The 26,674-nt window shown below is 44.1% G+C and overlaps 1 protein-coding gene across 4 annotated transcripts in view; it reads left to right on the forward strand.

Annotated features, from left to right (window-relative positions):
- TRMT9B (tRNA methyltransferase 9B (putative)) overlaps window positions 1-26,674 on the forward strand; it is a 51,697-nt gene that overhangs the window by 17,999 nt on the left and 7,024 nt on the right. For 3 of the 4 annotated variants that reach the window (XM_056551682.1, XM_056551685.1, XM_056551683.1), the window contains exon 2: window positions 16,545-16,699. The exons of the other annotated variant lie outside the window; for it this stretch is intronic. In XM_056551682.1, the coding sequence (XP_056407657.1) occupies window positions 16,546-16,699 (154 nt within the window). In that variant the 5' untranslated portion in view covers window position 16,545. The remainder of the gene's footprint in view (window positions 1-16,544; window positions 16,700-26,674) is intronic. 4 annotated transcript variants of the gene reach the window in all.

Genomic DNA, 26,674 nt, shown 5'->3' on the forward strand with positions numbered 1-26,674 from the left:
TATTTGTAGTATACATTGGTTTAAAAATAGATAATATTTTTAGGAGAAAAAATGCTGTCCCTACAGCTATTGCCTGTTTGCCTCTGTGTGGAGACTGAATACAGGAAGTGAGGAAGGGATGAAAAGGGCTCTGTGCAGGCTCCTGGCTAGCCAATCATCCTGCTGTGTGACAATGGGGCATGTCACAGGGCCTCACAGCACAGAGCCTTGCTTGTCCTAAGTACCCAGAGCCCTGCTTGTCCTCAATGCACAGAGCCGGCTTGTCCTCAGTGTACAGAGCCCTGCTTGTCCTCAGTGCACAGAGCCCTGCTTGTCCTCAGTGTACAGAGCCCTGCTTGTCCTCAGTGCACAGAGCCCTGCTTGTCTTCAGTGCACAGAGCCCTGCTTTCCCTCAGTGTACAGAGCCCTGCTTGTCCTCAGTGCACAGAGCCCTTCTTGTCCTCAGTGCACAGAGCCCTGCTTGTCTTCAGTGCACAGAGCCCTGCTTTCCCTCAGTGTACAGAGCCCTGCTTGTCCTCAGTGTACAGGGCCCTGCTTGTCCTCAGTGCACAGATCCCTTCTTGTCCTCAGTGCACAGAGCCCTGCTTGTCCTCAGTGCACAGAGCCCTGCTTGTCCTCAGTGTACAGAGCCCTGCTTGTCCTCAGTGTACATAGCACTACTTGTCCTCAGTGCACAGAGCCCTGCTTGTCCTCAGTGTACGGAGCCCTGCTTGTCCTCAGTGTACGGAACCCTGCTTGTCTCACCCAAACTTCCTATATTTTGCTACAGGGATAAGCCAGGATTTTTTTTACCCCAAAAATATATATTTTTAGCCAATGTATATTACAAATATACAGATAATGTTATCTACATTATTTAAAATGTTTTTGAAAATGACAGGTACACTTTAACTAAGACATCCATAAAATACTCCTATAACAATGACAGTCAAAGGTGCCTTGCACAGAGTTACAGTCCACATGTTGTCATCTCCCTCTCAGACGATTCACTTTAAATTTTTTGTGCAATGCTGCTTCACCTTTGCCTTCTGGTGAGCCTCTCTAAGGACTTGTGAGAATCCAAAATACTCATATCCAGTACAACCAGTACCCTACTAGGTAGTAATGAGTAGCAATAATTCTGAAATAGTCCTTAAATAACTATTCTATATTGTTAGTAGACATTTAAGGAACATGTGACCAATTATTATCGCAATATCTCCAGCCGTTTGGAAGTTATGCAGTAACATATATATCACATAGACTTGTATGGGACTTTAAGCAAAAACCCTGACTCTCGCAAATGGGGGTGGGTAAGGGTTAATTTACCTATCCTATATTCTTAGTTGGCATATAAGTAACATGTGTACCAAGTTTCATGGAAATATCTTAAGCGGTTTGAAAGTGATGCTGGAATATACACAAATATAGAAGAAAGCAGGGAGTCAGCTCACCATGTGTTGTAATCAAGTCCGTCTTGGAGTCTGTTTTCCAGGAAGCACGGAGATAAGAATCGGCCGGGTCCCAAGCAATGAATCTTCGCAGAAAAAAATGGTGAAATCCAGATTCCTAAAACGTAAATTTTTTATTTAATCCATTAAAATTTAACAAAAAAAGTGCAAGTTAAAAGTTTAAAGTGCAAGTTTAAAGAAAAACCTTGTTCATAGCGGCGTTTCATTTGGCTTTTAACTTGCACTTTTTTTGTTCAATTTTAATGGATTAAATAAAACATTGAAGTTTTAGGAAGCTGGATTTCACCATTTTTTTCTGCTGGAATATACACACACACACACACAAACACACACATACATACATACACACACACATTGGCCCTCATTTGCTATTGCAAACCCGACATGTTTTGTCGGGTTGTGCGCCAGATTCTGTTGCATTGTGTCTGCGCCAGATTGTGCGCCAGAATTGTAAAAACCCTGACTAACGCTCCATTTTGCTAAGAAAACCCCTAAAAGGGGCGTGGTCCCTGGGGAAAGGGGGCGTATTCTCCTAAAAGGGGCGTGTTCCCGACATTTTCACAAATACCCAACATATTTACTAAGGTTTCCACATAAAATGTGGTGGATTTTAGCTGAGGAAAACCAGACAGATCAGAGCATGTGTAAAAAAGCAAAGTGTAGGGTAAGGGGAAAATGTAGGAAAATGGAAACCTACACTTTACTCTTAGTAAATTGAGTCATTGGCCATTGAGTTATATATATATATATATATATATATATATATATAAATATATGTTAGAGGCATAAAAATTAGATGTACATGGTCAGGCTTAGGCACTGAGTAATATATGAATTCTTTTTTTTTGTGTGTAATTCGACAGGTACGCTTTATGAAGCCTTAGGACATGACTGGGGATTTAAAGCGCAACTGTCAGGAAATCTGGGTGCAATAACCTGCACACAGCCTTTGTACTGTGTGCATGTGGAGGGTATAGCAATGTGGTGGATTTTAGCTGAGGAAAACCAGACAGATCAGAGCATGTGTAAAAAAGCAAAGTGTAGGGTAAGGGGAAAATGTAGGAAAATGGAAACCTACACTCCACTCTTAGTAAATTGAGTCATTGGCCATTGAGTTATATATATATATATATATATATATATATATATATATATATATATAAATATATGTTAGAGGCATAAAAATTAGATGTACATGGTCAGGCTTAGGCACTGAGTAATATATGAATTCTTTTCTTTTTTGTGTAATCCGACAGGTACGCTTTAAGAAGCCTTAGGACATGACTGGGGATTTAAAGCGCAACTGTTAGGAAATCTGGGTGCAATAACCTGCACACAGCCTTTGTACTGTGTGCATGTGGAGGGTATAGCAATGTTTTTACCTAATATTTGCTGGCTTTCATGACCCCAAAAAACGCTTTTGATGAAAGCCACTGACGGTCGGATAGACTTGGCGTGAGGTATGCAATGCTCCGCCGCCACCACGCCCACCCCCTGTATATCAGCGCTGGGACTGCTGTGTGATTGACACACAGGTCCCAGCGCATGTGCCCTTCATCTAATCTAACGTGCACGTCACTGCGTGTTATCCAGCAAACGCTGGTTCTTCCAGCAAGCGCTCGCTCCCGCCACCGTCTTCCTCCTCAGTGCACCTGCGCAGTGCTAGCTGGATGACATGCAGCGGCGCGCATGCTAGATTAGCTGAAGGGCGCATGCGCTGGGACCTGTGTGTCAATCACACAGCGGTCCCAGCGCTGACATACCTCGCACCACGCCTTTTCTACCGTCAGTGACTTTGATCAAAAGCATTTTTTGGGGTCACAAAAGCCTGCAAATATTAGGTGAAAACATTGCTATACCCACCACCTGCACACAGTACACAGGCTGTGTGCACGTTATTACATCCAGATTTCATGACAGTTGCGCTTTAATAAGCGAGACCAGAACCTCCCCAGAGGGAGAGCGTACCTGTAGACAGCTGTTTCAGGGTCCTTGCCTCATCTTTACAGAGCAGCGTGCTGGCTGGCTGCAGAGAGGCGTATACTTGTGGGACCAAAATATGGCATCAGAGATCTGCTTTACATATGCTTCTCAGAATTCCCAATGAAGCACGAATGGCCTATAAGTCTCCACATGTCTTTATGGTGCTCTCCTCCGGGAGCAATGTTACCCATTTGGTCCTATATTTTGTAACTGCAGTGATTTCTTTAATCATAATATAATAGGGAACTACTAATTTCCCAGCTTCCCTTATGTGAAATCCAATCTGTTAGTTTACCAAATGAATATAGGTCTATAAGCAGACTCTGCATTTGAGAAGAAGCCTGCCATGGCAATATGAATTTTAATGCTATATGTTCAGAATGTAGCAATAAATCTTTCATGCATGTTTCTATAAATATATCTCTTCCTTTCTGCTTCCTGACTACACCAGAGAAGCCCTGTAAAATGTCTGTGATGGACATGTAGGCATTGCGGCTTTCTCCTTCATGCAATTCATGTCGCCCACATTGATTTATTGTGGAAATCTCAGAACTGTATATGATAAGATAGAAGTAATGAGGGCAAACAAAGCTTAGGCGGCAAAGTTTCCATAGAGAATGACAGGCGGAAAGACATGACAAGATCGTAGTTCATACTTGGTGACCTCTTCACCTTGCTAGTGGCAAAGCGACCTACGTCTTGGAGCTATTAATTAACACCAAGGCTAAAAGACTCACTGAGCAGTGCTATCTGCATCCAGGGCTGTGAACGTGGGACTGATGGTATTAGTCAATTTATGACTGCATGCTAACTGCCTTTTTCTGAAAAAGAAAGCAAGAATATATAATATATATATATATATATATATATATATATATATATATATATAAAGAATTAACAAAAACTATATATATATATATATATATATATATATATATATATATATATATATACGGTATATATATAAAGAATTAACAAAAACTGTCTATAGGAACTCAAAGTCTGACATTCCATGCCATCTGCCTACCAATGAAATTACCCACTATGCCAATTAATAGTTCATCATATGAAATATAGCTGCAGTCTTTCTCCTTTTCTCCCTGCTACTGTAGCTCTTAGACACAGATGAGTGTGATCTGGGTGCTGTATAACTCTGTAAGTCTGCAGCTAATCAGGGTATGGACTCACCTACTACTATATATCATTGCACTCAAGCGCTGTAGAGATAGCAGCAACATTCTATAAATTGAGGTATATACAGACAGAGCTGGGTGGGGGAAAAGCCAGAGCCACCTGGAGGGATTTCATTGGTGAAGATGATGTATTGCTGTAGTTCACAGGAAGTCCTCAACACAGAAAAGATTGACTTTCTGTCCGCATGTTAGAGCATATAATTTTCTGGTTGTCGGTCTAGGGATCACATGACCCAGCTGTAGTAATTAATTGTATAGATATGAAGGAGCTGGGATGAAACAGATGACATTACAGGAATACTGGTGGTGAGTTAGCAATATATAGGCAGACACCCTGTCAATCAATCATGGATAGAGATGGGAGGGGGATCGAAGAGTTGTTTTAGCTGTCAGCACTTCAGGAGTTTGGGAACACCTCTTTGACACTTGGCCCAGGAGAATAAAATAATTTTTCTATGTTTCGATACCACTTACAGATATATGAAAGGTACCATGTGTTTCCTTGTCCTTTTAACTATTAGCTTGGAATGGAATTGCAGCTGACAGATTGACTTTGACCTTTAGGCTTCTGCTCCAATGTGGTGTATATTGAGAGGGAATAGTGACCCATACTACAGTTTCTTAACTATTATATACTAGGGATAATGTTTCCTTTTGTGTTAGAATTCCATCTTGTGATAATGTTATTGTGGGGAGATATTTTCCCAACTGTTTCATCTACCTTCTCCTGCTGCCAGTCTCCTGTGTTTCCATCTTGTTTGACCATACTGTATACTTTATATAATGACATGCACAAAGAGGACAATGGCTGACCACAACAATCATGTCACTATGACCAAAACGACAGTATCACAGAACACTTTTACACATACCATCTGGATAGGAACCATATAATTGCCACTTGGCTTTGAATATCTATGAAAAGTACCTAGTAAATAGCCACATGGTCCTACTTGACCATTCAGTTGGCAAGATACTTAGTTTAAAGAGAAGGTGCTGACTAAAAAGGCATGGCCGCTATGCATCTAATGTGGATGACCTACACTTGTCAGTGATCCCATTATTTCCTTTCATAGGATATCAGATAGCTTTGGGCTAAGGCTACTTAGTGACTTTTTGTAGCGCTATATGATTGATTTTAAAGGGGTATTCTGGTAAAAGACGGCAAAACCCAACTGGTAATATAAATGTATTTTCCCACATCAGTGGCTTTTACATCTGAATCTGGACATTTCCATTCAATATCTGCAATATAATTTATTGTTGGACTCAAAACTAGCACTTTTTCAGGACTATCATATTATCGGCATTGCCGGAGTATCGGTCATTCTGCCGAAATATTTAGCAGCTATTATTGAATAATTTTTTTATGAATTGCCATTTGAATTTTATGTTATTAATGTAGTTATTCCTTCCACAAGGGCCCTGTGGGGGAATTTATGTGTATTTTTAAATTTTTATAAATGTTATTATTCTTTATAATTGAAGCACTGTCTCAGACAAATCTATTTCAACTATATAAAATACCATTGTCCTTGAGGTGTGGGCTCCTCCTTTTTTCTAAATTTTCTAAATTTTACACACCTAGGGTATAAGTGTATTGCCCAATTCACCTCGGTCAGTGTGTAATTGTGAGCTGCACCATTTTTTTTATTTTGTCCAGATTTGTAAATTACTTCTATTTAAAAATCTTAATCCTTCCAGTACTTATCAGCTGCTGTATACTCCACAGGAAGTTCTTTTCTTTAAAAAAAAAAATAAAATTCTGACCACAGTGCTCTCTGCTTACACTTCTGTTCATGTCAGGAACTGTCCAGAGCAGAAGCAAATCCCCATAGCAAACCTATCCTGCTCTTGACAGTTCCTGACATGGACAGAGGTGTTTGCAGAGAGCACTGTGGTCAGACAGAAAAGAAATTCAAAAAGAAAAGAACTTCCTCTGTAGTATACAGCAGCTGATAAGTACTGGAAGGATTAAGATTTTTAAATAGAAGTAATTTATGAATCTGTTTAACTTTCTGGCACCAGTTGATTTAAAAAAAAAAAAAATTGTTTTCCACCGGAGTACCCCTTTAAATATTGAGCTACAGCTGCCGGGCAAAGTAGTACATTGGGTCTTGTGGACAAAAAAGTTGCAGTGTAAATCTGGCTTTAAGAAGGGGATCCTCAAATTATGACAAGTATATTCGGCACATAATTGGTCTTGTGAGACAAGAAATAGCATCTGTTTTCACATCAGCCTGTCTTATGGGACATAGTGTTATGGATGTCATCATTTTGCACAAGAGTAAAAGCAAACTAACATACAAAGACCGGTTTGCACTGGTTTGTGACTATTCACTTTCCTGTTATAAGACAGCTTTATAACATCTGAACCCACTGGATATCATTGTTATTAGTTATACACATTATAGTGATCTGGTACTGTCAAGGATGGCTTGAGGTGAAGCATTAAAATGTGAGTCATCGGCAACCAAAAACTCTCAGAACTCTTAGAAATTGAGACCACACACAGAGGGGAAGATTCCCCGTCGCTAGGGCTAGTCATAGTGGGTCGACAGAAGCCATTTCCATGGCTTGCCCAAAAGACGCCGATAAGCTACAGTTTCATAAAGAAATCAGCAGACTTACCGTGTTCTTGTGGAGATTTTAACTCCTAGTTTGGGCAGTTCTGGTTCCCCATGGACGTCTGGGAAAGTGTCGGTCCACCAGACTTGGCTCCTCCCTTGAGTTTGGTCCAGGGCACAGAATCCAACTTCTGACACCAACTGTCAAGGATGACTTGAGGTGAGGCATTAAAATGTGAGTGACTGCCACTATATACTGCTGAGTCCCGGCTCAAGGAATACACACCAGACAGAATGTTGGTATCATATCCCCTTCTCGACATACTCCCTAAAGAGCTGCTCAAGGAGTTCTGTTTAATTACACATTGTTTTTACATTTGACAAAAAAGGAAGGTTTAGTTATGATGTCAAAATCATCATGTTACATTTTGATTGGTTATTTGAGCTTTATCTCTGTATATATTAGCGTATTTAGCATCCATTTCTTTCTTGGCCAAAGTTCATTTATGCCGCCCTCTTACTGGAAAATCCCAGATCTTTGCCCTTCTATACAATCTGTATCTACCTCAAATGTTTTGTCTTCTGACGTCTCATCATGGGCCTCCTGGCGTCATTCCAAGGTTTCTCAGTTGCAAGCAAATAGCAAGCTGGTTTATGGGTTAAGGGGAGTTTAACAAATATCTTTCTCCAGCATCAGCATTGGCATATTAGTATTAATATATATATATATATATATATATATATATATATATATATTGATCAGTCATCAGAAACATAAGGGTCATCCTTATCAGTACCAACGACAACACAGAAAATAACCATATGGCAAAGAGAGGATGTATTTAGCTGACTCTGGACTGTTCCGGGTCAGAACCAGAATACACAGGAATGGGTTAATATGGGCAGTGATAACAGAAATCAGTATTAGGATAAAACCAGGGGGGGGTAGGATGATGAAGAGGGAATAGTAGGACATAGTCAAGCAATCAAGAAGTAATGGTGGTCTGTCAGCACCAAAACACAGTACTGTGGAACAGATGTTAACACAGACATGCAAGGGCTCAAGTAACAAAGATAAGGTAATGCCAGGAAAATTTTAGACCACACACCATTTTTTTTTATTTTTCAATAATTGAACAGTTAAATCAAACCTAAAAGAGGGGAGTAAATAAGCACATGGCAAGATAATGTCATCAGGATACTGGGCATACCTTTTTTTTTTAAATCCTTATAGCCCTTTCCAACACTAAGATATAAGCATTTTTGTTGTTATGCAAATGAGGCTCAAAAGCCCAAGAGGTGTTCCCCAGCATGGCAAGAGCCAAGGTACGTTGTCATCATCCAGACCCCCCCCTTTAGTTTTCTACTCACTTCCCCTAGGTGGGAAGGAAGGGTGAGCTGTTCTGGGCCATCTATGCTGCAGGGACCGTCCGGTGTGGAGGGTTAGTCATTCCGGGCTATCCATCTTCACCGGGAGGCCCTCTTCTCCGCTCCGGGCCCGGCCCGGACTAGTGAAGTTGCCTTGATGACGACGCACAGGGACATCTGTCCCTGCGCATGAACGTCCCTGTGCGTCGTTGTCAAGGCAATGTCACTAGTCTGGGGCCGGGCCCGGAGCGGAGAAGAGGGCCTCCCGGTGAAGATGGACAGCCCGGAAAGACTAACCCTCCCCACCGGACGGTCCCTGCAACATAGATGGCCCGGAACAGCTCACCCTTCTTTCCCACTGAGGGGAGGTGAGTAGAAAACTAAAGGTGGGGTCTGGATGATGACGAAGGCCGCAGTGGTCTTCAACCTGCGGACCACCAGGTGTTTCAAAACTACAACTCCCAGCATGCCCGGACAGCCGATGGCTGTCTGGGCATGCTGGGAGTTGTAGTTTTTCAACATCTGGAGGTCCGCAGGTTGAAGACCACTGATGAAGGAATTGACAGGCGGTGATGATATAGTGGGGGGAATGATGACAGTGGTCTGGATGATGACAGGCAGTGATGATGACAGGCGGTGATGATGAAGGGGGGGATGATGAAGGGGGGATGATGACAGGGTGATGATGAAGGGGGGGATGATGACAGGGTGATGATGACGGGGGTGTTAATGACGGGGGTCTGGATGATGACAGGGGGGGATGATGACATGGGGGGATGATGTGTTTCCCACCCTAGGCTTATAGTCGAGTCAATAACTTTTCCTGGGTTTTTGGGGTGAAATTAGGGGCCTCGGCTTATATTCGGTATCCTGGACAAATCATCCAGATTCACCTATATAACAAAATAACGAAATCCAATTTCTGCCCCCAGGAACCATTTATTAGAGGGTATGGTTTTATAATATAGATTGCACAGTATGTAATATGCTATTTTGTATGACAATAAAGCATTCGGTTTTGGAGAATCAAAATTCACATAATTATCAAGTGTACAATGCTTTCACACCTCACAGGGAAAATAAATAAGTATAAATAATGTCTATATCCTTCTCTCCAGGCCGGTTCAATTATTCTCTATGAGAAAGAGAGATGAAACATTATCTGATCTCTTATCAGAGATTGGACAGACTGAAGTCCACCGGTTAGCTGATCTGCGGGGCACTTTACCCTCTGCACGATATTAAGAAACTAGATCCACAGAGATAGTGCCCTTAAACATATATAGCAATTGTTATGAAAAGGAAATGATAATCGTCCTTTCATCCCAGCAGTTACATAAAGGACTTCCTCTTGATTTCAGATAAAGACCACACTGGAGGTAAAAGCTTCTTAATATAATCATTTATCACTTTGCCTGGCATCACTTTGTTTTCTGTGGTTCAGTACTATACTGAGAAGTCCTATTTAACCTGAGAAAATGAGTTAACAATACACGTTGGAGGGTCCTGTACAGAAATCCTAGATTTACTGGATCAAAGGATTCTCATTCCAGGCATAAATCATGAAAAACAATCACAAAATAAGTGTTAGCATTGTTTTATACACAGTTTTTGTTTTTTGTTGAAAAAGGGTACTTTTTTGGTGTTCGCTGCAGCTAGATAATTTGTATGGGGATGTTCACAAGTCTCCTTCAAACTTGATATTCTGCTGGGTATGTGCCACAGATTTGCAGCTTGTGGTGCCATGGATACACGGGACCCCATTGACATTCAGCTTTCCCATTTGGAATCTGCAAAGAAAACTAGGACGTGGCGCCAAATGACCCACACAACAACTTTCTGTTGCATGCCAAATGGTTGTAAAAACTCCATTTCATGAATTTCAGTGCAAAATCTGATACGTGTAAATGGGGCCTTAGTGTGCGTTCAAACTGAGTAATTCAAGATTCATTTACTCGAGTAATTCCTATTGAATTATCCTCTCCAAATTAATGCACATCTCTTCCCATTGACTTTAATGTTATTTCTGCTGTCCTGTTCATACTGCGGAAATTCTGCTAGCTGAATTCCTTTCCGCTTGAAGAAAGAAAGAAACATGTTCATTCTTCAAGCGGAATCCGCAAGCAGAATCCAATAGAAGTCAATAGTAAAAAAAAATTCTGCCCAACAACGTTTTCAAGCGCAATTCGAGCGGAATTCAAGCGGAATTCAGAAAGGTAGATTAAATAGCCCCCTCCTTCATTCCTCTTCATTTCCGCTTGAATTCTGCTTGATGGAGAAGGCAACAATTTCCTGAACGAAATTATTCCTTGTGAATTCCTCTTGAATTGCTCAGTGTGAACGTACCCTTAAAGTATAATTGTTTTTTTGTTTTTTTTGTCGTAAAAATGCAGCATGCTGTTTTCCCATAAAAGTTGTACAGGATTTAAACAGTGCTAGAACAAAGGCATGGTAGAAGTTTATTATAAAAACAACAAAACAACGTTCTAAAATGCCATCCAAAAAACATCCAAACATAAAAATGAATACTTTACAGGCCCTGGTGTCCTAGGTAGCAGCCACTGAATGCCAACAACATACAAGTCACATAACCTCCCCACTTCCTCTACAAACAGCCATCCATTTGAGCCAAATACTGACCCCAAAAATTCAACTTAGCATCGTGCCAGCGCACCTGTGAAATCCCTTTCGTGACAACCAAGTACCACAAGGGCTAGTGGTGTGGGAAGAAGAGATGATAATGCCAATGGTGGGTGCCCGGCAGGACACATTTCCTTAGCACTCCAATTTTTGTGCTCTTAAGCATTATTATGCGGGACATGTTGCCAATTTAGCAGATTTTTTGGATAGAAAGACTTCCATGGGGACCATTTTTGAAAAGAAAAAAATTATTTCTATGAACTGTAGAGGCTTTCAGTGTGAATTCACAGTTTTCATGAGATGTGAATGGATTTTCTCATATTCAGTGTTCTCTACTTCTTTCTACTTTGCTTTTTAAGAAGAGTTCAGGAGCCAACTCATCTCCTACTGCCAGTCATGGACCATGAGAATTGTGATATATAAGAACCCTGGCAGTGTTTAGAGACTTAGAGACATTCAGAGCTCCAAGAATTAGATCAACAGATATATAGATATACAGTTTTATACATTTACAGCAGTTAAATATATCGCTGTTTGTCTTGTACTCTACAGAACAATCCTTTTAGTTAAAAACAATTTCACTGTTCTATGACGCTTTAAAGTTTTGTAAGTGCAGGTTTCTTTAATCATTTGAGTGTGTATAGCTTTTATTATTGTCCTTAAAGGGAAAGTATCACCTAGATTTTTTTTACTGATTAGATACAGATACTGAAACATTTTTTTTATGGTTCATCTTTAGGAAATTATTATGGGGCAGCCATCTTGTCTGATCTGTTTTTAACAGCATTTAGAGATACGCTATGCTGCAAGTCCCTTGGTCATAGAAACAATAAACTGTCTCAGACACAATAGACTTCCCTAGTGGCCAGAATGAAAACTGCAAGATTTCAGAATAATTGTTTTTATATATAACATAATGGAAAATAAGAAAATTCTTAAAAATATGTTTAACAGAAAAGCTTGATTTAACCTTTAGTGTATATTCACATGTACAGCATATTTGATGCGCAGGATTTGAAGCTGCAGATTTGATGTTATGTTCAGCTATTTAGTTTACATTGAAATCTATATGGGAGAGGCGGGGATCTCCCTTACAGAGCCCCGGCTTTGTGCTGCTAGAGCGCGTTTTGTAACCAGTATGTCAGTTGGTCGAAACACACCCCCTCCATTAATTTCTATGAACGAGGCATAGACATAGGAACGTTGTGTCTCCACTAGAGATGTCGCGAATTGTTCGCCGCCGAACAGTTCCCGGCGAATTTAGCATGTTCGCGTTCGCATCGCCGGGCGAACATATGTGAAGTTCGATCCGCCCCCTATACTTTAACATTGCTGTAAACTTTGACCCTGTGAGTCAGAGTTAGCAGACACATTACAGCCAATCAGCAGCAGTCCCTCCCTTCCAGACCCTCCTACCTCTTGCACGGGCGCCATTTTAGCCTCATTCAGCATGCTGCAGGCTTAGGAAGTGGAGGGTCAGAGAAGCTGCTCCTGCTGTATAGGGAAAGCGATATCTAGGTTGCTGCTAGGTGGTGTATTCAGGGTCCAGTTTACTTCTAAAGCACTAGTGTAACATCTGCTTTAAGGACAGCACCCAAAAAAGCCCTTTTTAGGGCTGAAAGATATCAGTTCTGGGTTGGGAGGGAACCGCTGGTTAAAAGGGGTACTCCAGAATCAAACTTAAGTTCCTTCAAGCAACTATCTACTACAGTATTCAAAGGGCTGAAAGATATCAGTCCGTGTGTCTTGCAACAGCTGGAGGCACCCTGGTTGGGAGGGAACCGCTGGTTAAAAGGGGTACTACAGTATAAAACGTAAGTTCCTTCAAGCAACTAACTACTACAGTATTCAAAGGGCTGAAATATATCAGTCAGTGTGTTTTGCAACAGCTGAAGGCACCCTACCCTGGTTGGGGACCACTGCATAAAAGGGGAACTCCGCTGGCAACCTTTTTTTCTTTAAAGCAACTAACTACTACAGTATTCAAAGGGCTGAAATATATCAGTCCGTGTGTTTTGCAACAGCTGGAGGCACCCTGGTTGGGGACCACTGCTTAAAAGGGGAACTCCGCTGGCAAGCTTTTTTGCTCATTGTCACACTAGTGCAAATCACATTTGGTGTGACAGTTGTGCAAATAAAAAAAAAAAAATATAACTTTTTTGGCTGTTAAATAAAATCAGTCATCACTGTCAGTTCACATCACGGTTGCCAGTTTTTTTGCCTGCAGGGCAAATTGTGTCACCCTAGTGCAAATCACATTAAGTGTGAGAGTTGTGCACCGTCCTTCTCCTCTAGCTTAGCTTCGGGCACCTCTCATGCTACCACTTTCCCGCCTGCCGCCACCACCAACACTAGCACCACAGCAGCTTTACTTGATCCGTCAGAGGAGTTATTTACACATCAGTTTGAAGACATGAGTAATGCGCAACCATTATTGCCAGAGGATGTAGTTAACAGGGATATGTCTCAGTCAGGCAGCATTACACACATGGACGTACGGTGTGATGATGATGTTGTACCTGCTGGTGCTTCCTTTCTTGAGGTGTCAGATAGCGGTGAAGGTGTTGATGACGATGTGTCTGTGGATGCCACGTGGGTGCCCGCTAGAAGAGAAGAAGAGGGGGAAAGTTCAGATGGGGAGACAGAGAGGAGGATGAGACAAGTTGGAAGCAGGGGGAGGTCGTCGCAAGGAGCTAGTGGCACAGTCAGACAGCATGCATCGGCATCCGAGGTCAGCCAGACGGGACGCCAATCAACGGATGCTGTTGCCACCACCAGAATGCCGTCATCACAGAGCTCAGCAGTGTGGAATTTTTTTGTGTGTCTGCCTCTGACAACAGCGAGGCCATTTGCAACCTGTGCCAGAAGAAAGTGAGTCATGGGAAGTCAAACACCTAGGCACAACTGCTTTGCGAAGGCACATGATGTCACATCACAAATGCCTATGGGATCAACATGTCAGTACAAGCAGCACACAAAGTCAAAGCCGCCATCCTCTTCCTGGTCCAGCATCTTCAGCCAGGTCAACCACTGCTGCCCTCTTTGCCCCCTCTCAACCATCCGCCTCTCCGTCTCTCGCCTTGAGCAGTTCCTGCTCATCTGCCCACTGTCAGGTGTCTGTCAAGGAGATGTTTGTGCGCAAGAAGACAATGTCTCAAAGTCACCCCCTAGCCCGGCGTCTGACAGCTGGCTTGTCGGAACTGCTAGCCCGCCAGCTTTTACCATACAAGCTGGTGGAGTCTGAGGCCTTTAAAAAATTTGTAGCCATTGGGACACCGCAGTAGAAGGTACCCGGACAAAAAATTTTTGCACAAAAGGCAATCCCCAACCTTTACTCCATTGTGCAAAAGGAAATTATGGCATGTCTGGCACACAGTGTAGTGGCAAGGGTCCATCTGACCACTGATACCTAGTCTGCAAAGCATGGTCAGGGCAGGTATATCACCTACACTGCGCATCGGGTAAACCTGGTGACGGCTGCCAAGCATGGAATGCGTGGCTCTGCAGAGGAGTTGGTGACACCGCCACGACTTGCAGGCAGGCTTGCTGCCACCTTCTCTACTCCTCCTACTCCATCCTCTTCCATAACCTCCTCAGCCAAGTCCTCTTCCACTGCTGCGTCTTGCTCCACATCACCGGCACCCCCCCCAGCTCCCCAGGTGCTATTCCACATCCCGGATACGGCAGTGTCACGCCATCTTGGGGTTGACTTGCCTCAAAGCGGAGAGTCACACCGCATCACCGTCCTGCATTATAGAGTCTTCTGGACTTTATGACAATTTAAACTTGAATTTTCAAGAGTACTAACCATTACACAAAGGAACGCTTGTTGCGTGTGATTTTTTAACTTACATTTTCAAAAGTAAAATACAGAGAGGGAAGAACTCTGTTTCTTTATTTGATGAAAAATTTTATTTAGAAAATTTCTTTGTCTGTTTCTCCATCCTGCATTATAGAGTCTTCTGGACTCTTGAATATGCACTTGTTCTTATATTTCAGCCATGTGTACATGCCTAATTTTTCTGGCCTCTGGTGCTGCACTTTTTCTGCTGTTGCAATTTTTCTGGCCGCTGCTTTTATCTTGATTTGATGAAACATTTTATTTTGAAAATGATTTCTCTGTGATTTTCACCGTCCTGCATCATAGAGTCTTCTGGACTTTTGGAAATGCGCTTGTTCTTATATTTCAGCCATGTGTACATGCCTAATTTTTCTGGCCTCTGGTGCTGCACTTTTTATGCTGCCGCAATTTTTCTGGGCGCTGCTACAGCTGCGGCTGCAACAATACCACATTTTTCAGCCATGTGTACATGCCTAATTTTTCTGGTACTCTCTGCTGACATCTCTGTCCATTTTAGCAACCGTGCATATTAGATGTATGGTAAGGGTAGCATGGTGGTTCAGAGGTTAGCACTGCTGACTTGCAGCGCTGGGGCCTTGGGTTAAAATCCCACTATGTGCTGCCTAAAGGGGGGCTCTAACTATGTGCTGCCTAAAGGGGGGCTCTAACTATGTGCTGCCTAATATGGGGGAATCTATGTGCTGCCTAATATGGGGGAATCTATGTGCTGCCTAATATGGGGGTATCTAAATATGTGCTGCCTAAAGGGAGGCTCTAACTATGTGCTGCCTAATATGGGGGAATCTATGTGCTGCCTAAAGGGGGAAAACATACAGAGTACTAAACTAATAAGGATATGGGACATCTTAGCTATGAGAAAAGATTAAAACAATAAATTTGCTTAGTCTTGTGAAGCAACGTATAAGGGGGATATAATCAACGAATATAAATATATATATATGGCCCATACAAAAAAATATGGGGAAAAACTGTTCCAGGTAAACCCACTCAAAAGACAATGGAACACTCCCTTTGTTCTGAAGAAAAAATTGATTAGTTTCCAGGGGCGACATGACTTCTTTAACATAAGAACAGTGAATTTATGGAACAGTCTGTCTCAGCCTGTCATTGCAGGAACAGTTGAGGGATTCAAAACAGGGTTATATACATTCCTAGAACAAAATAACATTATTGATTATGCAGAAATATAGAATCCACTCCCCTTCTTTCACTAATACCACTTCCCTTTACCTCCTTGGTTGAACTTGACGACGTGTCTTTTTTCAACCGTACTATGTAACATGGATTGTATAAACCAGACAACACCTCTAGTTAAAAGTGATGTAGTATTCTGCGATATGAAGTATTGTAGGAAAGCTCTATCAATAATAGGAATAATAATAGGAAATGTATCTTCTGAATGGTATCTAATTTCTGTGTCAAACATATCTGAAAAGTATACCAAAGATGAACATAACTTATTGTTGTTGGTCTCCTGTAGCATGGACCATGAAGCTGCCCAGCTGGAGAATCAACATGTGCACAGCGTGTATGAGAGTACAGCTCCGTATTTCAATGAGCTGCAGAGTAAAGCATGGCCGAAGGTTCGACAATTTCTGCTGGAGCAAAAACCAGGCAGTCTTGTTGTTGACATAGGTAAGGATCTCTTATTGTAGTGTTACATACAGTGACTGTAGGTTTATAAAGACGATCAGCTCACCCACTCATATGAACCAGTCCTGTATGAGTTGCAGCACAACTCTCGTATGGAGGCCCGGAGATGAACACTGCAGCCAAGTCTCCAGGTGTAGTTTTCCACAGTGAAGAAAACAGGTAAATGTCTGGCTCCCAATAGGAGATAAATTATTAATCTTTATTTCAAGCTTCTTAAAATTACAGGTGGATTAACACCAGAAAAAATAATGAAGGATAAAACTGCAAACGAAACTCCGACGCATTTTTACTTGTTAATATGTCTTAGTCATGGCACTTTATCATGATACAACAAAACATTTAAATACCCTATGTGTCACATGACATATGTGTTAGATACACGCCCACACAACATACTACTCTGTCATTTCTAAAGGATACTGAATACACTTTAATTCAACTAAAGTGTATTATTTAGGTTCTTCCTACGGACATTTGCTGTATATATTTAAGTTGTTTACTTACAATGTTCACTCGCTTCTTTAGATTGTTGAATTGAAGTGTATTACGTATATATTAGGCATGACAGAGTAGTATGTTATGTGGGCGTGTATCTAACATGTATGTCATGTGACACATTTAAATGTTATGTTGTATCATGATAAAGTGCCATGACTAAGACATGTTAACAAGTCAAAACGCGTCAGAGTTTCGTTTGCGGTTTTATCCTTCATTATTTTTTCTAGTGTTGATCCACCTGTAATTTTAAAAAGCTTGAATTAAAGATTACCAGACGTTCACTTGTTTTCTTCACAGTGACTGTAGGTTGCCTCATTTCTATTATTGTATGGTGATATAAAACAGTATTTTTGTACAATTTTATATTTATTACATTAACAGAGTGTTTCTCAAGCCACTGGTATAGTTTAAGGGGTATTCCAGACAGAGAAAACTCTTTACTGTTGCAGGTATGTTATAAAACCTTTACTAGTATACTTGATCTTTGCTAACTAAGCCCTTGTGTGACCTTTCCTCTCTCTGTCCAGAAGGCAGGAAGTCTGTCTGTTCTGTACTCACAGCCCTGTTGTCTCATCATCCGTGCTGTGTGAGCAATATTCACCCTTAATACAGGGACAACACACATGTCAGATAAGGCACTTATAATCTTTCCTGAGCCCCTTATTCCCTGGATGATATCAAAAGTAAATGTTACAGGTGCTGTCAAAAGACTGTACTAGCAGAGCACAGATAAAAGAATACAGTGCAATGCAAAAGCATTGCAGTGTAGTATACAAGCAATTGAATGATCACTCAAGGGAGACTTATAAAGGGTAAAAAGAATTTAAATATATAAAGAAAAATACTTCTCATTTTCATATCACTCCCTTTTTCAGAGAAATAAATAGAAACTATTTTTTTTTTTTAAGTACATAATTGGTATTGCCATATGCTGAAATAACTATTATACCCATATCTCACCTACATGGTGAATGCTGTAAATGAAAGAAAATGCCCAATGCCAAATTTGTGTTTTCTTAGTCACCTTACGAAGTGCCCAAAAAGTCCAGTCTACTCCAAAATGATACGAATGATACTGATATTGCAGAATACAATAAATATTAAATTTTTACCTCACAGTGAAATATGTCATTTTAACCTCACAGTGAACTGCCATTAAAAAAGCAAAAACATTGGCCCTCGTAAAAATCTGTCATTTGGAAAACTAAAAAAACATTAGGGTAAGTTCCACGCTAAATTTTCACAAGGAGTCCATGTGCGTCAGTCTCCTCCAGAATTGCTACTTAATGTCCCATAGACAAGTGCTGTTCTGGGTGGATTCTGACTCTAGAATGAACATTAATTTTTTCAGCGGAATCAAATCCTCATTGACAGTTCCATAAGTGGAACTTCCGCAATGTGCATAGACCAGCAGTCTCCGATAGAGATCAATGGGAGGCTGCTGCAAGAATATTCAGCACAAAAATTCCATAGTTTGAGCATACCCTTATGGCTCATAGAAGGCGAGGAGGAAAAAAGAAAAACATGAAAATTGCTGTTGTGGGAAGGGATTAAAAGGCAAAATGGGTAAATTCACAGCATTAAATGGGCACTCTCATTAAAACTAAATTTTTGCTTTTGCACTCCTTATGGTAAATAAGTTTAAATAAATAAAGTTTTTTATGTCTTATTTGTGTTTAAAAAAGCTGTCCCTAGGTGCCTTCCTACTTGTCCAGAGCACATTTCCCCTATCTCTGCACAGACTTTGGACTCCTGCTGGCTTGGTAGAAGTCCAAAATCAGGAAATGCAGTCTGGAGTGCTGAGGTGGGTGTGCAGCCTTAGCCAATCATAGCTCATCTCACACTGAACTGCTCTGGGCTGTGTGTAGCAGAGTGAGGGAGGAAGTTCTCCCCTGTATGGCTTCAGAGGAAGTCACAACCTGCTGGGTAACGCCCCTTCCCAGTCTGTGAATCTGACTGAGACTGAGCAGAAAATACAGTTATATCAAGGTAGAAAACTAAAAAAGTTATAAAAATAAAGGGAGGGGGTGGTTTATTATGATGAGGGCAGTGAACTTGGAGGATTATAACATTTAACAAGATCATGACAGGTACTCTTTAAAGGACAAGGCATTTATCAATTACATTATGTTTTTAAAACTTTTTGCAATTATATTTTAAAAGAGAATAACTAAGAGGAGTGGTAATATGCGGCAGAGTTATTAAAGAGGTGGGCTTTGTTAAGGAGGACCTATAGCCAACCCCTCAAAAAAGGAGACATTAGTATCATTAAATAGCTAACCGCTCACACACCTTTTTACAGTTTTCTTTATATGTCTTCCCATTCCCTTGATATGAGGGTTTATCATTTCTTTGACAACTTAGTGAATCAGTCAGATGGGCATGAACTTAATTTTAATAATTGGTTATCATAGAAACACTCTGCACCACTAGGTTAACGTTCACCGATTACATTTGGATATAGAACTTACACGGCCCCTGGAAGCTGCTGCAAATCTTCTGTAGGTGCTGTCACTCAGATGACCAGACAGTATAATACAGTAGCAAAAAAGATGAAGCGGAGCACTCACCAGGTTCTTATGCAGGTGCTTCTTTATTGCTTGTCAGGCAAAGCGGGATGAAAGATACAGGGGAGCAGATGGGCAAGATGCAGGAGTATGGAGCTGGCGAAAGACTGCTGCACGCCGAGGCGCTCCGTCAGGCCAGAGCGTGCCGCTCTGGCCTGACAAAGCGCTTCGGCACGCAACGGTCCGTCGCCAGCTCCATACTGTTACGCCGAGCGCTCCGGGTCCCCGCTCCTCCCCGGAGCGCTCGCTTCACTCCCTCCGCTGCAGCGCTCCGGTCACGTCCTCTGACCCGGGGCGCTGCGATCCTGCTGCCAGCCGGGATGCGATTCGCGATGCGGGTAGCGCCCGCTCGCGATGCGCACCCCGGCTCCCCTACCTGACTCGCTCCCCGTCTGTTCTGTCCCGGCGCGCGCGGCCCCGCTCCCTAGGGCGCGCGCGCGCCGGGTCTCTGCGATTTAAAGGGCCACTGCGCCGCTGATTGGCGCAGTGGTTCCAATTAGGGTTTTCACCTGTGCACTTCCCTATATTACCTCACTTCCCTTGCACTCCCTGGCCGGATCTTGTTGCCTTAGTGCCAGTGAAAGCGTTCCTTGTGTGTTCCTTGCCTGTGTTTCCAGACCTTCTGCCGTTGCCCCTGACTACGATCCTTGCTGCCTGCCCCGACCTTCTGCTACGTCCGACCTTGCTTCTGCCTACTCCCTTGTACCGCGCCTATCTTCAGCAGCCAGAGAGGTGAGCCGTTGCTAGTGGATACGACCTGGTCACTACCGCCGCAGCAAGACCATCCCGCTTTGCGGCGGGCTCTGGTGAAAACCAGTAGTGGCTTAGAACCGGTCCACTAGCACGGTCCACGCCAATCCCTCTCTGGCACAGAGGGTCCACTACCTGCCAGCCGGCATCGTGACAGTAGATCCGGCCATGGATCCCGCTGAAGTTCCTCTGCCAGTTGTCGCTGACCTCACCACGGTGGTCGCCCAGCAGTCACAACAGATAGCGCAACAAGGCCAACAGCTGTCTCAACTGACCGTTATGCTACAACAGTTGCTACCACAGCTTCAGCAGTCATCTCCTCCGCCAGCTCCTGCACCTCCTCCGCAGCGAGTGGCCGCTCCTGGGATACGCTTATCCTTGCCGGATAAATTTGATGGGGACTCTAAGTTTTGCCGTGGCTTTCTTTCCCAATGTTCCCTGCATCTGGAGATGATGTCGGACCTGTTTCCCACTGAAAGGTCTAAGGTGGCTTTCGTAGTCAGTCTCCTGTCCGGAAAAGCCCTGTCATGGGCCACACCGCTCTGGGACCGCAATGACCCCGTCACTGCCTCTGTACACTCCTTCTTCTCGGAAATCCGAAGTGTCTTTGAGGAACCTGCCCGAGCCTCTTCTGCTGAGACTGCCCTGTTGAACCTGGTCCAGGGTAATTCTTCCGTTGGCGAGTATGCCGTACAATTCCGTACACTTGCTTCAGAATTGTCCTGGAATAATGAGGCCCTCTGCGCGACCTTCAAAAAAGGCCTATCCAGCAACATTAAAGATGTTCTGGCCGCACGAGAAATTCCTGCTAATCTACATGAACTTATTCACCTAGCCACTCGCATTGACATGCGTTTTTCTGAAAGGCGTCAGGAACTCCGCCAAGATATGGACTCTGTTCGCACGAGGCGTTTCGTCTCCTCGGCTCCTCTCTCCTCTGGTCCCCTGCAATCTGTTCCTGTGCCTCCCGCCGTGGAGGCTATGCAGGTCGACCGGTCTCGCCTGACACCTCAAGAGAGGACACGACGCCGTATGGAGAACCTCTGCCTGTACTGTGCTAGTACCGAACACTTCCTGAGGGATTGTCCTATCCGTCCTCCCCGCCTGGAAAGACGTACGCTGACTCCGCACAAAGGTGAGACAGTCCTTGATGTCTACTCTGCTTCTCCACGTCTTACTGTGCCTGTGCGGATGTCTGCCTCTGCCTTCTCCTTCTCTACAGTGGCCTTCTTGGACTCTGGATCTGCAGGAAATTTTATTTTGGCCTCTCTCGTCAACAGGTTCAACATCCCAGTGACCAGTCTCGCCAGACCCCTCTACATCAATTGTGTAAATAATGAAAGATTGGACTGTACCATACGTTTCCGCACGGAGCCCCTTCTTATGAGCATCGGATCTCATCATGAGAGGATTGAACTTTTGGTCCTCCCCAATTGCACCTCGGAGATTCTCCTTGGACTTCCCTGGCTTCAACTTCATTCCCCAACCCTGGATTGGTCCACTGGGGAGATCAAGAGTTGGGGGTCCTCTTGTTCCAAGAACTGTCTAAAACCGGTTCCCAGTAACCCTTGCCGTAACTCTGTGGTTCCTCCAGTAACCGGTCTCCCTAAGGCCTATATGGACTTCGCGGATGTTTTCTGCAAAAAACAAGCTGAGACTCTACCTCCTCACAGGCCTTATGATTGCCCTATCGACCTCCTCCCGGGTACTACTCCACCCCGGGGCAGAATTTATCCTCTCTCTGCCCCAGAGACTCTTGCCATGTCCGAATACGTCCAGGAGAATCTAAAAAAGGGCTTTATCCGTAAATCCTCCTCTCCTGCCGGAGCCGGATTTTTCTTTGTGTCCAAAAAAAATGGCTCCCTACGTCCTTGCATTGACTACCGCGGTCTTAATAAAATCACGGTTAAGAACCGCTACCCCTTACCCCTCATCTCTGAACTCTTTGATCGCCTCCAAGGTGCCCACATCTTCACTAAATTGGACTTAAGAGGCGCCTATAACCTCATCCGCATCAGAGAGGGGGACGAGTGGAAAACGGCATTTAACACCAGAGATGGACACTTTGAGTATCTGGTCATGCCCTTTGGACTGTGCAATGCCCCTGCCGTCTTCCAAGACTTTGTCAATGAAATTTTTCGTGATCTGTTATACTCCTGTGTTGTGGTATATCTGGACGATATCCTAATTTTTTCTGCCAATCTAGAAGAACACCGCCAGCATGTCCGTATGGTTCTTCAGAGACTTCGCGACAACCAACTCTATGCCAAAATTGAGAAATGTCTGTTTGAATGCCAATCTCTTCCTTTTCTAGGATATTTGGTCTCCGGCCAGGGACTACAGATGGATCCAGACAAACTCTCTGCCGTCTTAAATTGGCCACGCCCCTCCGGACTCCGTGCTATCCAACGCTTTTTGGGGTTCGCCAATTATTACAGGCAATTTATTCCACATTTTTCTACCATTGTGGCTCCTATCGTGGCTTTAACCAAGAAAAATGCTGATCCCAAGTCCTGGCCTCCTCAAGCAGAAGACTCCTTTAAACGACTCAAGTCTGCCTTTTCTTCGGCTCCCGTGCTCTCCAGACCTGACCCTTCCAAACCCTTCCTATTGGAGGTTGATGCCTCCTCAGTAGGAGCTGGAGCTGTTCTTCTACAAAAAAAATCCTTCCGGGCATGCTGTCACTTGTGGTTTTTTCTCTAGGACCTTCTCTCCAGCGGAGAGGAACTACTCCATCGGGGATCGAGAGCTTCTAGCCATTAAATTAGCACTTGAGGAATGGAGGCATCTGCTGGAGGGATCAAGATTTCCTGTTATTATCTACACCGACCACAAGAACCTCTCCTACCTCCAGTCGGCCCAACGGCTAAATCCTCGCCAGGCCCGGTGGTCTCTGTTCTTTGCCCGATTTAATTTTGAGATTCACTTTCGTCCTGCCGATAAGAACATTAGGGCCGATGCTCTCTCTCGTTCCTCGGATGCCTCAGAAGTTGATCTCCCTCCGCAACACATCATTCCACCTGACTGCCTGATCTCCACTTCTCCTGCCTCCATCAGGCAGACTCCTCCAGGAAAGACCTTTGTTTCTCCACGCCAACGCCTCGGAATCCTCAAATGGGGTCACTCCTCCCATCTCGCAGGTCATGCGGGCATCAAGAAATCTGTGCAACTCATCTCCCGCTTCTATTGGTGGCCGACTCTGGAGACGGATGTTGGGGACTTTGTGCGAGCCTGCACTATCTGTGCCCGGGATAAGACTCCTCGCCAGAAGCCCGCTGGTTTTCTTCATCCTCTGCCTGTCCCCGAACAGCCTTGGTCTCTGATTGGTATGGATTTTATTACTGATTTACCCCCTTCCCGTGGCAACACCGTTATTTGGGTGGTCGTTGATCGATTCTCCAAAATGGCACATTTCATCCCTCTTCCTGGTCTTCCTTCTGCGCCTCAGTTGGCTAAACAATTTTTTGTACACATTTTTCGTCTTCACGGGTTGCCTACGCAGATTGTCTCGGATAGAGGGGTCCAATTCGTGTCTAAATTCTGGAGGGCTCTCTGTAAACAACTCAAGATTAAATTAAATTTTTCCTCTGCATATCATCCCCAGTCCAATGGACAAGTAGAAAGAATTAACCAGATCCTGGGTGATTATTTGCGACATTTTGTTTCCTCCCGCCAGGATGACTGGGCAGATCTCCTTCCATGGGCCGAATTTTCGTATAACTTCAGGGTCTCTGAATCTTCCTCCAAATCCCCATTTTTCGTGGTGTACGGCCGTCACCCTCTTCCCCCCCTCCCTACCCCCTTGCCCTCTGGTCTGCCCGCTGTGGATGAAATTTCTCGTGACCTTTCCATTATATGGAGAGAGACCCAAAATTCTCTCTTACAGGCTTCTTCACGCATGAAGAGGTTCGCGGATAAGAAAAGAAGAGCTCCCCCCGTTTTTTCCCCTGGAGACAAGGTATGGCTCTCCGCTAAATATGTCCGCTTCCGTGTCCCTAGCTACAAGTTGGGACCACGCTATCTTGGTCCTTTCAAAATTTTGTGTCAAATTAATCCTGTCTCTTATAAACTTCTTCTTCCTCCTTCTCTTCGTATCCCTAATGCCTTTCACGTCTCTCTTCTCAAACCACTCATCCTCAACCGTTTTTCTCCCAAATCTGTTCCTCCCACTCCTGTTTCCGGCTCCTCGGACGTCTTCTCGGTCAAGGAAATTTTGGCTGCCAAAAAGGTCAGAGGGAAAAATTTTTTTTTAGTAGACTGGGAGGGTTGTGGTCCTGAAGAGAGATCCTGGGAACCTGAGGACAACATCCTTGACAAAAGTCTGCTCCTCAGGTTCTCAGGCTCCAAGAAGAGGGGGAGACCCAAGGGGGGGGGGTACTGTTACGCCGAGCGCTCCGGGTCCCCGCTCCTCCCCGGAGCGCTCGCTTCACTCCCTCCGCTGCAGCGCTCCGGTCACGTCCTCTGACCCGGGGCGCTGCGATCCTGCTGCCAGCCGGGATGCGATTCGCGATGCGGGTAGCGCCCGCTCGCGATGCGCACCCCGGCTCCCCTACCTGACTCGCTCCCCGTCTGTTCTGTCCCGGCGCGCGCGGCCCCGCTCCCTAGGGCGCGCGCGCGCCGGGTCTCTGCGATTTAAAGGGCCACTGCGCCGCTGATTGGCGCAGTGGTTCCAATTAGGGTTTTCACCTGTGCACTTCCCTATATTACCTCACTTCCCTTGCACTCCCTGGCCGGATCTTGTTGCCTTAGTGCCAGTGAAAGCGTTCCTTGTGTGTTCCTTGCCTGTGTTTCCAGACCTTCTGCCGTTGCCCCTGACTACGATCCTTGCTGCCTGCCCCGACCTTCTGCTACGTCCGACCTTGCTTCTGCCTACTCCCTTGTACCGCGCCTATCTTCAGCAGCCAGAGAGGTGAGCCGTTGCTAGTGGATACGACCTGGTCACTACCGCCGCAGCAAGACCATCCCGCTTTGCGGCGGGCTCTGGTGAAAACCAGTAGTGGCTTAGAACCGGTCCACTAGCACGGTCCACGCCAATCCCTCTCTGGCACAGAGGGTCCACTACCTGCCAGCCGGCATCGTGACACATACCTCTGCATCTCGTCCATCTGCTCCCCTGTATGTCTCACCCCGCCTTGCCTGACAAGCAGTAAAGAAGCACCTGCATAAGAACCTGGTGAGTGCTCCGCTTCATCTTTTTTGCTACTGTATACATTTTAATAATAAGAGTGAATATCAGATGATGGGTAGGATTATACAGTCAGTGGGGTGTGCATTAGGTATACACGCTACTCAATGTAAAACATTCACACCCCCTGACTGTAAAATGATTATCCATCTCCTCATCCATCTCAGTATTGAAAGTAAAGTCATGCCTCTCTGACTAATACCGGAGTTGTCACAAATTGTAAACCCACATATCACTTTATACTGTATAAAGGTGTGTGATCAGGGCATTCTAAGCTATTTCATGATAGTAACAGCTATTTTTTTTTGTGTTGGCCACAAGTCCTCTTTAACTAGCCATATTCGGGCATAGTAAAGGGTAATAGGTAAACATATATATACAGTAGTTATGCAGGCTGTGCACTCACTACTTTACATTGTAGCAGAGGGTCATTTCTTCAGTGTTGTCACATGAAAAGATATAAATGGACTTACTTATGTGAGATACTGTATATAGATACCGTATTTTTTGCCGTATAAGACGCACTTTTTCTTCCCCAAAACTGGGGGGGGGGGGGGAAAGTTGGTGCGTCTTATTCGGCAAATACCTGTCCTATCGCGGCGGTCCCTGTGGCCATCAACGGCCGGGACCCGTGGCTAATACAGGACATCACTGATCACGGAGAGCGAGGATACTGGGCAGCACAGACATTCCGGAGCGACGGGGACACGGCAACATCGATGGAGGGTGACATCCAGGGCAGCGGTGACGAGTCCGGAGCGGTGAGGACACGTGAATACAACCTCCTATACCAGTGGTCTTCAACCTGCGGACCTCCAGATGTTGCCAACGGCTGTCCGGGCATGCTGGGAGTTGTAGTTTTGCAACATCTGAAGGTCCGCAGGTTGAACATCACTGTCCTATACTTTACATTGTATTTGGTTCAGAATCTTTATTTTCTAGATTTTTATCCTATAA

Source organism: Hyla sarda, chromosome 1 (genome assembly GCF_029499605.1).
Source record: "Hyla sarda isolate aHylSar1 chromosome 1, aHylSar1.hap1, whole genome shotgun sequence".
Taxonomy (NCBI): domain Eukaryota; kingdom Metazoa; phylum Chordata; class Amphibia; order Anura; family Hylidae; genus Hyla; species Hyla sarda.